This window comes from Mandrillus leucophaeus, unplaced genomic scaffold (assembly GCF_000951045.1).
Source record: "Mandrillus leucophaeus isolate KB7577 unplaced genomic scaffold, Mleu.le_1.0 Scaffold62, whole genome shotgun sequence".
Classification (NCBI taxonomy): Eukaryota; Metazoa; Chordata; class Mammalia; order Primates; family Cercopithecidae; genus Mandrillus; species Mandrillus leucophaeus.
Window position 1 is genome coordinate 2,678,641 of NW_012106697.1, and position 11,653 is coordinate 2,690,293.

At 38.8% G+C, this 11,653-nt stretch overlaps 1 protein-coding gene across 1 annotated transcript in view; it reads left to right on the plus strand.

Moving 5' to 3' along the window:
• TENM3 (teneurin transmembrane protein 3) overlaps positions 1–11,653 on the plus strand; it is a 718,045-nt gene that overhangs the window by 242,409 nt on the left and 463,983 nt on the right. Inside the window, exon 3 of the mRNA XM_012000130.1 lies at positions 4,656–4,934. Coding sequence (XP_011855520.1) covers positions 4,656–4,934 — 279 coding nt within the window. The remainder of the gene's footprint in view (positions 1–4,655; positions 4,935–11,653) is intronic.

Below are 11,653 nucleotides of genomic sequence, written 5' to 3' on the forward strand. Positions count from 1 at the left end.
AAAGAGAGGCAACAGATGATAGCAAGTCTTCACGAGGATGTGCAGAGTTAAAACCCTCATACACTGCTAGTGGGAATATAGAACGGTCGAGTCAGTGTGGAAAACGGTCCGGCAGTTCCTCAAAAGGTGAAACACAGAGTTACCATATGCCTCAGCAGTTCCTCTGCTAGGGATATGCTCAAGAGAAATGAAGACATATGTACACATGAAAACTTGTACAGGAATGTTCCTAGAAGCATTCTCATAATAGTCAAAAAAATAGAGATAACTCGGATGTCCATTAACTGACGAATGGATAAACGATGGTGTGTCCATACAGTGGAGTATTATTCAGCCATAAAAAGGAATGGAGTACGGATGCATGCTATGACATGGAAGAGCTTTGAAAACGTTATTCTAAGTGAAAGAAGTCAGTCACACAAGACCACATACTGTGGATCTTCTTTATTTGAAATGTCCATGATGGGAAGTAGATGAGTGGTTGCCTAAGGCTGGGGGTGGAAGGGTGAGGGGAAAATAGAAGGTAGCTGATAATTGGTATGAGGTGTCTTTTTGGGGTGACAAAAATGTTCTACACTTGACTGTGCTCATAGTTGCAGAACTCTGTGAATATACTGAAAACCATCGAAGTGTACACTTTAAATGGGTGCATTTTGGGGTGTGTGAGTTATGTTTCAATAAAACTGTTTATTTTTTTAAAGGAGCAAATAAGCAAGAGACCGAGAGAGAAGGAGAGAAAGTCAAATCTAGACATTAGAGAAATCCAGACATTAGTGAGGAGAGAATGCCCTCCCCGTGGGGTGCTTTCGTCATCCTACGTGCCTCCGAGACTAGTCCCTCGGGTAGAATCTTCTTCTCATCCAAGAGATAGTAGATGTGTTGACTATTGGTGAACATCACTCTGATTGCGGCTTTGAAAAATCCCTCACTGCTCCGACTAGGTTATAGCCACTGTGAAAAAAAGAACGAATAGCTAACCCATTTTCCCAATCCCCTTTGTTTATTAAAAGCGGGGCTGTGCCATGTGCCAACCTCATTTGAAGTGTCTGTCCTTATACCATCCTTTCTACTTTGTCAAATACCCTCACTCATTTTTAAAAATCTCAACCTAAGAAAAAATGATGCAACCCACCTAGGTTGTGTTTATTCAGTTTTCCTTCTCTAGATTTTCACATTTATGCCGTGCCATAAAACAAAAATGCCGAATATAATCCAAGCTAAGCTTGCCTTTTAATCACAGTGAATTCCATCCTCAGGTATACTTTGTTCTTGCTACAATTTATTGTTTTGGTCCTGTTTCAAATTGTAATGGAAAACTCTTGTTGGCTGTGCTGATCAAGGTTCCCAAAATTCAACGTGCAGGAGAGAAATACTTATTTTGCCAGTTTTGGCCAAGCAGAATTAATATAAAGACTGTAAAAGGCAAAGAAAGAAATTAAAGCAATGTTAGAACTACTGCAAAGAACACGGCTTTTCCAATCTCAGGAAAACATGGAAAATGGGAATAAAGTATTGTTCCTTGAAACCAAAGCTGACTTCATGCAGGATTGTCCAGTGTTCAGCCTGATCCCAGGGACATCTCAGCTGCCTTGTCCTGCCTCTTCCCACTTCTCTGCACTGCCATAAAACCCTCCCCACTACAAGCCCAGCCCAGCCCAGCCCAGCCCAGCCCTCCTGCCCTCCTCCACACCCCTTCTCTCAGTCAGGGAGCTCTCTTCTCTCCATCTTCCCTGCACTGGTCAAAGCTGCAGATGTTTTCCGTAAGCATAGCCTATCTTGCTAAACACTGCTAGATTGCAAGAAATAATCGAATAGACTAATTTATTCTAGTTTAAGATGAGATCTTTCCAGGAGTATTTGCATTAAAATAAGGGATCCTAAAAATAAAATTTCTTAACCTTTGAGGAGAATTGACAACAAAAGAACTTGAAGCCCTGAGGGAGGTCTGGAGTAGGGATATTTTTGAATAAAGGCAATTACTTAAGTAGAACTCAGCTTTGGTGGTGGTGTCCCTATTTGAAAATGAGTTGAAAATGGTCCTCTCCCTACTCTCAAGCTGTACACTTCTCTGTGATTATTAATTATGTTTGTCAAGGTATTTATGTTTTAAGTGATTTTTTTCATTTAGCCCTTTTTTGTGTGTGAGTCACATTTACATAAACCATCTCCTAAACCAAGTCAGGACAGCCCTGAAAGATGACAAAATATGGTGTAAAGTGACTTAAACAGTGCTAGTGAGTGGCTTCCACCTGGGTCCATCTGAGGCCAAGTTTAGTTTTCTTTCCTGGGGGATACTAAAACAAACTTTGTCATTCAGCAAGGAACTCTAACAGGGAGTCCTGCTGTGGTGCTTGCGTTGTAGCTTCATTTCCGAAGCAGCCCTGGAGAATTTTGAATCATTGAAAGACATTGACTTCAGAGGGTCAGGTATTTATGGAGTTTGGGATATATGTAGCAATTCATAGGGATGATGTGTTTTTAGTTGCAAAGTGAACTGGTCTGCATACCTGGGTAACAAATAAAGATTCCTGTTTTCTGCTTCCTTCACCTTATAGATTTTTTGCATCAAGACGACAATAGTGTGAAAAGCCAGTCACTTGGAAATTGTTTCAAGCCACATTGTAGAGATTAGAAAGGGAGTTGTTACTGTCCTTTTACTGCTCTTTTCATTTCTGAATGTGGGCACCCATCAAAATAGAGACAAAAAGCAAAGGATCTTACTTATTTTTCCCTGTTTAAACATTATTTTGCATCCTTATTTTGAAAAATCAGCATGTTTGATGGCAGTATCTAGATGTTTTAGGGTCCTCCCCGTATGTTACAAGTGACATGTAAGTAGCAGTGGGTAAGCTTTTCCACACAACTGCATTAGCTGCTCATGTGGACACTGACCTTGTTCAGATTTACTTGCATAAGTACAATCTGCAGTCATGATTTTAACATACTGACGATACCGTGTCTCATCTCAGTGAGCTGGCCCACTTTCTCACTGTTCAACGCGCAGGCCCTTTTTCCTTTTTTTCTCTTCTTTTACTTCTTCTTTCGACATACTTTTTGGTTCAGATACTTGTTCACATCTCTGTGATAAGCACACTTTGATTTGCAGCTAATTGTAGCCACCGATTTTCATTATGTATGAGTGTCATTGTCAGAATCCATTTGGAAGTCTGACCGAGATAAAGCCGATTCCAACTTCTGATATGACCACAGCAATAAAGCAATTAACCACACTAGTTACAATGGGCGGCGGCCTGGAGGGTGCTAATATCTTTACAACCCAATATTTACTACATTGTCCATTAGGTTTGATTTATTTCTGAGAAGATTCCACGTGTTATCATTTTATCACAAATAATTTATAAAACCCTCTTTCAAAAAATATAATGTATGTTTCTCATGTCAGCCTGTTACCATTAAAATGTTCACAGATTTAAGAGGTAGAAGTAGGGAAATCAAAACTATGAGTAATATAAATGTTTAATATTCTTAAAAGGTTTGGTTATGAGATAGTAGCATTTAAATCAGTCTTTGTATGTTATTATTATTTACCTATATTTTGATTCTGATTGGCGCCTAAATCTCACACTCTACCATGTCAACCAGAGACAAGAAATAGAAAAGCTTTAAATATGCAGGACAAGCACACATTTTTCTCACTCTTCTCATCCACAGTAGTATAAGACATGTGAAATTTCCAGAATAAATACAGGATTGGAAAAGTCGTTAATAACAGCAGTCATTTGAAAGTGTCACCTAATTTAAACACTTTTGCTTTAAGTTATTGCAGTGTCATGAGTTTTATTATGCTCAATTTATTAGTAAAGGCCTGCAGAGTTCACAGCCATTTATTTTTCAGGGAACTTGATTTTATCATTAATTTTTAAATACGTAATACTCCCACTTTATTTTTAGAGTGCACTTTATTTGCAAAGATTGGTTTACTCTGATCAATACAGATGTTTTCAGGTGTGTAGTAAAGCAGAAAGCCTAGAAAGTCAAAAATGTACAAAATATGCAGCAATTTTTTTAGACGTTATACTCCAAAATTTAATGTGTATACACAGGCCCCCCCGACACATACATACATACATACATACATACATACATACATACATACAAAATACTATGTGTTACATTGATTGCTAAGTCAAGGTTGGAAAATATAAGAAGAATGACCAAGCTCCTGTTTCTACTGTTTGAGTAACTTTTTCTTGAGGGGAAACTTTTCTCTTCCAAAGGAGTGACATCTGGGTGGGAAAATTTTATTGTTTGGGACTCGAGCCAGGACACGGAAAATAATTCGGACAATTTCTATTGCCTCACAAGTGTACTAAACAAAATTCTATCAGTGCAATAATCCTTTCTCTGGGTTGAGTTCTCATGGTTGGGGCCACTTTACTTGCCCATCTCTCTGGAGGTACTTATGGGCTTAAAAAGTTGACAAAGGAACTCTAAGTTGGGGCCCCGCCCTCCTCCCATAATTGCACCCACTTGATCCCATGCCATGTGACACTACTGTAAATGCCTGGTGCTGATCCCTGAAAAGCCTAAATGTTTGAGTGTTTATTTCTGAAAGACATTCTTAAAAAAAAAAGAAAAGAAACTAACACTGAACATATACTCACTAGCTGTTATCTCTTTTTCCCCCTAATTAGGACAGAATTTTACCCTAAGGCAGTTAGGAGTTTGTGAACCAGCAACTCGAAGAGGACTGGCATTTTGTGCGGAAATGGGGCTTCCCCACAGAGGTTACTCTATCAGTGCAGGGTCAGATGCTGATACTGAAAATGAAGCAGTGATGTCCCCAGAGCATGCCATGAGACTTTGGGGCAGGGGGGTCAAATCAGGCCGCAGCTCCTGCCTGTCAAGTCGGTCCAACTCAGCCCTCACCCTGACAGATACGGAGCACGAAAACAAGTCGGACAGTGAGAATGGTAAGTTTCCTTTTTTGCTTTATAATGTTGGCATTCAGTGCTTCTCTCTGTTTTGGTTGACTCCGGGGGGAGGGTGGATGTTTTTCTTTCTCTCCTCCTCTCTCCCATCCTTCTTTCTCTCTCTTTCTTGTCCGTTTCTTTTTGCTTTAATGTAGTAGAACTCAAGAAATGTCCTTGAATAATGCATTTTTTCCTGGAAAAAAAGATCAATATTTGACATCAGATTGTTAAATTAGGCAAGCAGCCTATGATGTTTTGGCTACAGTTTTGAAAACTGTTTACTCATCTACAGAAAAAAAAAATAGCTTTGACTTCTCTTGGACCATATCACCTGTTGTCTTCTGTGGATTGGCAAAGCACATGTTGATAAAGTTTACCCCAGAGCCGTCTTGCAATCAAAGATGTCTTTGTAGATTCCTCTTGAAGAGATCTCAGAGAAGTTGCAGAACCTTAGAATGGATGAGTGAGCATGCAGAATAGTTTATTAACAGGGCTCTAGTGATCGAAGAACAAATTTGATCATGCTTTAAACTTACTAGTTGATGACAGCAATTGAAATCTTGGTAAAGAGGGGGAGTGTGGCCTTTGATGTTCTCTGGGGACTGGATTACTATGCAATTAAATCCACACACAAAAATTGGATTTTAGGATATCCAAATAGCAGCTTTATGTCTACTGTAAGAAAAAAATGTCTTTATAAATTATTGGGACTTTTTTTCCTATTGCCAATGCAGGATAATTTATAAAAAGTTAATTTATATGCAATAATAAATTTTAAAGAAAACTTAATTTTTAGTCAGTGCTGCTTCTAGGAAGAACTGGGCATCAGCAGCCATGCACCAGACAAAAAATTCTCCTTCAGCTTTTAATATTAACAGTGCACTAGCTATTTCAGTCTAGTTATTAATGCTGTGCATACCCTATGCATCAAAAAGCAAAGAGAAAATTAAAATGGAAGAACTGCATGACATTTGAAAAGAAAAATGGTTGTTTTATCAATGATATTTCAGTTTTATTATTTATTGGGTGACTTTGTCAGCTTTGCTTTGGAATAGAAAAGTGGATCTATTGTTAGCTTTCAGTTTCAGCTAAGTCACAGTGTGAAGTAGCACCTAATGCTTATTAGTTATTTTCTTTCTATTCATGAAAAAAGGTCTAATTTAAACCAATGCAATCAATTTTTTATCTTATGTAGAATCTTAGTGCATTAAACCAAAGTCAAGATCAAATAATAACTATATACTCAATGTCTTCATTTTGGAAGTTTCAGTTCTTGGTGGAGGCTGGCTTTATTCCAACTCAAAAGAAGAAACAAGGACAGTTATTTTGACAAAATGAGCCTTAGAATCAGGATGCCAACATTTTGCTCAGCTAATCCATTCACCTCAGTAAATCCTGTGTTTATATCCATTTTCATAGTGGATTCAGAAGGCACTAACCTTAAATACATATGGTTTGGAATCAATATTGCTTCCTGTCCAGCTGTACTTCACATAACACTTCTTGAGCAATGGGAGGTACAATGGTCATATTCAAAGGTAGCACCCAGCATTTAATTTTCTTAAAATACACAATAAAATTTGTGATGTTTTAGAAGACTAGAACGCAGCAGGATAATGTGATCAGTTCCGATTATCTGCATCATAGATCATCCATATCCATAGCTATCAACTATGCTTTAACATTGGGTCAGTTTGCCCTTTCCACCCAAAACTTCTATGGCATCTCTTCCTTTCTCTCTAATGACAAAGGTATCTTGTTATGGTATCTGTATTGGTAAAATATAAATTAATTTTATTATGTTTCAAATTACTGCTAAAAGGATCTCATGGTGAATTCCCAAACACATATATTTTTTTTTCTTTTCAGAAAATATAAACTTTGTAACCTTTAGTTAACAATATATAATATCCAAATGTTAGGGAGAAGGGAAGGAAGACTTGTGAGTTTCTCATACCACTGCCCTCGCCATTTCCGTGGATTAATATTAACTAGAGGAGGAAATTGTTTCGCCAAGAATCTTCTAGACCTTGTTCTTAGAGTGATGTAAAGGCAAGAAAAGTTGCACTCTTTAATTTCTCCAAGTAGTGGCTAGGAAGCAGAATGAAGAGAGACAGGGAGAGTGTCAAGAGCCTTGCCTTGAAATTCAGAACATTTGGCAGCATTTGTTGAGAGTAAACAGGTCAGCCAAGTTAAGAGTATAAAGTGTCAAAAGCAATGTTTGTTGAGTTGGGCAACATGATGACTTAAACTTGTGTTTACTCTTTTTCCAAAGGTTTGGTTGTGGTTGTAATTTTAAACAACGTTTTGATGGTCTAAGAATTCCCAATGAGAGCAGTTTAAAGAAAGAAACAAAAGAGGAAATAAAATAGATTATGTTGTCTTAATGAATACTGGCTATTGCATATATTTAAAACATATGTCCATAGGAACTTTTCAGATTAATTTATTTGTTCTGAAATTTTGGTGATTACTTAGAAGGAACAAGATTTCATTTAATGTAATTAATTACATTAAGATATGGGGAAGCATAATTTTCTGAAGTATTTAGCAGACCTTATAATTTTGAATTGTGGAATTAAACAATAGTATTGAGGATTTTTTTCCTGATATTAAAAAATTATGTGTCTTTCCCTTAAGCTGGGTTATAGTAAGAAGTGAAATTTGCAGTCATACATAGGTTCTTCTAACACCTTTATAAACAGTCGTCTCAAAACTAACTCACATTTTTACCTATTAATTCCTACTTTTACTCAAGTAATTCTAATATAAAGTTACAAAAATAATTCAATTCTACTATCTTCAGGCATTTTTAATTGCTCTAACTTAAAAAGCTATTGATTTTCTGGCTATATTTTCCTTTGACTCGTCAATTCTTTTCATTGTCTCTTTTATTCATTTTTATACTAGCTTGAGATGTGTTCTTGGAAGTTCTATTATATCACTAAAGGTTGAAAAGAGAAGGAGACGGGTGAAATAACTCACCGAAAGGAAACTAATTTAAGAACCAGATGCGGATGTGTTTTCATCTGGTTTAACATGAGAGCTTTCCTTGACTGTTTTCTTCATTTGAAATAACTATGAATGAGGCTGTTTTTCCTAGAAAAAAAAATGTTATTCAACATTGTAAAATTATGCAAGCAGAGTGCCTGATGTTCTAGCTACGACTTCAAAGAAGAATTTAGTCACTAAAAGGGATTAGATTCCATTTATTTATTGATAAAGAGGCCAACAGTTCAAGTTAAGAAGGCGCTAGAACTGCTGTGAGGCTAATGAAATTTTGATGGCCTGAGCATCCCCCAAGAGTAAGAGAACATTCGGACCGTGTCACACAGTTCTCTGTTAGCTGAGATTCAAAACAAGTGATAAGGTTTATTCTTTGGCAAAACTAACTTTTCACCAGCCATGGGGATCTGACGTTAAAAAGAATTTTGATAAAAAAATTTTTTACAGTATATTGAGTTTCCTATGTAATTCCAAATATTAATCTTGTTCCAAATGAAGGATATGGGAGAAGCCCGTTCTTGGCACCCATTGATTGTTGTGGTGTCATTGTTGTAGTGGACTCTGCCACACACCAGGGCAAGCTCTGGAGGGACAGTGATTTAGGATCACCTACTAACAGCAGTTTGAGTAAAAACGGTTGAAAGGTTATAAAATCAGTGTGATGGGATACCCCAGTCAAAGGTAGAATTCTCAGTGTGCTCTGTATTATTGTCGGCACCTGGGACTACAGGTGCGCGCCGCCAGGCCTGGCTAATTTTTGTATTTTTAGTAGAGACGGGGTTTCACCACGTTGTCCAGGATGGTCTCAATCTCTTGATCTCGTGATCCGCCCACCTCTGCCTCCCAAAGTGCTGGGATTACAGGCATGAGCCACCGCGCCTGGTGGTGTTAAAATACCCCTGGACTGAAACCCCACCACCCAGCTTCGCACTGTAATCTGACCTCAGTTCCAAAGACCTATCTATCTAAATGTCAGGAACAAAGGTCTTTTTCTGTTTCTTTTTTTCCCAAAACATCAGTCTTTAAGCTTTAGAAATGTTTCCTCGGAGAGTAACTCAGTGTCAAGAGATGTGCAGAAAATCCGAAGAAGGGTAGGTTTGCTCCTGGTATCAAGGAAATAACCAGAAGTCATCAGGACAGTGAAGATATTTAGCAAAGAAATGTAAGTGGGAAAACATGTAATAAAGTTAGTTTTGTGAGTAGTAAATAAATAAAATGTTTGTGTGTGTATCGCTTCCCAGAAGCAGCCGGGCATCTATTGTCCTTTGTCATCCAGCCAGTGTGGTGGTGTCACAGGTACCTGGATTCGGGAGGGTTCACATTCATTCATTCATCCCTTGCGAGGGTTACCCCCTGAAGCACCTAGAGCGGGAGCTGTCCACTCTTGCAGGCCTTGTCTGCTCCTTCAGCTGCGTGCTGAGTTCCGGAGGGGCGGAGCTCTCCTGTTGGAGTCTAATTCCTTCTTCCGCCGCCTCAGCCTGTTACCCCCTTGGAGAAAGATGACCTTTGATGTAAGGCAGGCCAGCAGGCGTTGGCGCTGCTCTTCCACCTCCTGGTGACTCAGGACCCCGAGAGCCTCCATTGAGGACGGTCTTTGCGAATGTGATGCCCAGAGAGGGGACTCCTGGTTTCGTATGGGCACTACCACCTCCCAGCTTTGAGACCTTGGGCAAGTTGCTCACCCTTCCGTGCCGCGGTTTCCACGTTGTAAAATAGGGATAACAGTAAACAGGGTATAGTCCTGTGAGGTCGGGGCTGTTCTGAGAATTAAATGAGCTCAGGTATGCCTGGCGCTTACAACAGTGCCTGACATCTGGTGAGTTCTGAATAAGTGTGTGCCCTTGTTATTATTTGTAAAAGGTGGAAAATTGTATCTGTTTTATGTGGCTATGAAGATTAAGTTAAATAATATCAAGTGCCTACCTACTTATTGTGACTATCTACCACAATAGATATCCCCTCCTCCTCTCCCCCACTCCTCCTTTCTCACCCCATCACCCCACCCCAGGGCTGCATTCATCAGGTGTTCGAGCAAGATGGAGGAGAAGTAACGGTGTCTTCCAGAAAGGGCAGTGATCATTGGCGCAGTCTGGAATTTCTGTCGCCATTTATTGACTCTCTTATTTTCTCCAAAACCCCACATCCTTTTTAATTTACTGTAATTAAATGAATGTACATTGAATGGTGCTGATAATTAGTCTGATGGCTGTAGACTTCAAAGATTTTAGCATGCTCCTTACTCTCCTGGCCAAAGAAAATGTCAAAAGTAGTGTTTCCCTCAAAGGCATGTTACTTAGACAGCTGGTCAATTAAAAGGCAATTTAACTGATGCTCCTCAGTTCACACAATAAAAGAAATCCTTCCAAGACGACTTCGTTTCTCACCTAAGTTTGAGCAATGTACCTGTTGTAGGACCCCACTAATGCCACATTAATTGGGCATGATACTGAAGTATTATGGACTAATTTGGCTAATGAAAAAGGGTATAACATTAAAGTACAGTCTTTTTAAATGTAATAGATCCTTGCTGTGCACAGCTGAAACACTTTTCAAGGAACCAATTTTACTTGTCCTTTGAAATAGTATTTTAAAAGTCTACTTTCTGTATGGAAAGATAAAGTCTAAAAGTTGCATTATTGTATTCTAATAGGAAAAAGGTGTACCCCTTAAACCAATTTGATAAATGACTGTCGTGATAGCGTTTCCATCAGTCTCTGAAGAGAGAACTTCAGCTCTTTTGCAATCCTGATTTCCATGTCAGGCGGAATTCTGTTCTCCGGAAAGGAGGGCAGTGCCATTTCTTCTCTTCCTGAGCAACGGCAGATAGGTGAGAGAGTGAGGAAACAGACGGACTTGTAGCACTTCCAGGGCTGATTAAATTCTAGGAGAGTTTGAGAGAAACAGCCACCTGTGTCATGGACTTGCGATCATTCTGGGACAACACAAATGCCACATCTCTCGTGGCTGTTTGGCGGAAGGGATACTATCTTAGTTTTCTGACGATGATTTGAAGAGAGGTGTGTGCTTTTTCTCCTCACTAGCATAATTCCATTCCTTCAACTTTATCCAGGAACCTTTTTTGAACTAACTTGGGACGTTGATTGAAAGACGTAAAATGGAATTCTGTTGCTGTAAGGAACACATGGCATTTCAGTGTTATTCTAATTTTATGAGATTCTATTACACATACTAAACTGTAACTTGAATATGAATTTCACTGTGGGCCCTCTTCTGGCATGTAATGGTCAGTTCTGGCATGATCTCCTGTAATAAATTATATTTTATGTTTTATGTGCACTAGAATGTCAAAAATAGCAAAAGTAAAATGTCGGTGGGCTTACTAAATCAGGCTCAGAATTAAAGTGCTGCTTTGCAAAATGCTGTCAAATAGTTCCTAATATATAAAAATAATTACATTGCCTTGATAGATATACATTTATAATTTCAATAGTGACTTGTCATTCTTTGAGCAAAAGCTTTCATGTTTCATTTAAGGATGAAATAGATTGACTTCATGGGTATGTACAAATCACTTTTTAGTATAATAAGTTATGATTTAGCCGGCCGGGCACAGTGGCTCACACCTGTAATCCCAGCAGTTTGGGAGGCCAAGGCAGGGGAATCACATGGTCAGGAGTTCGAGACCAGCCTGGCCAACATGGTGAAACCCTGTCTCTACCAAAAATACAGAAATTAGCCTGGCATGGTAGCAG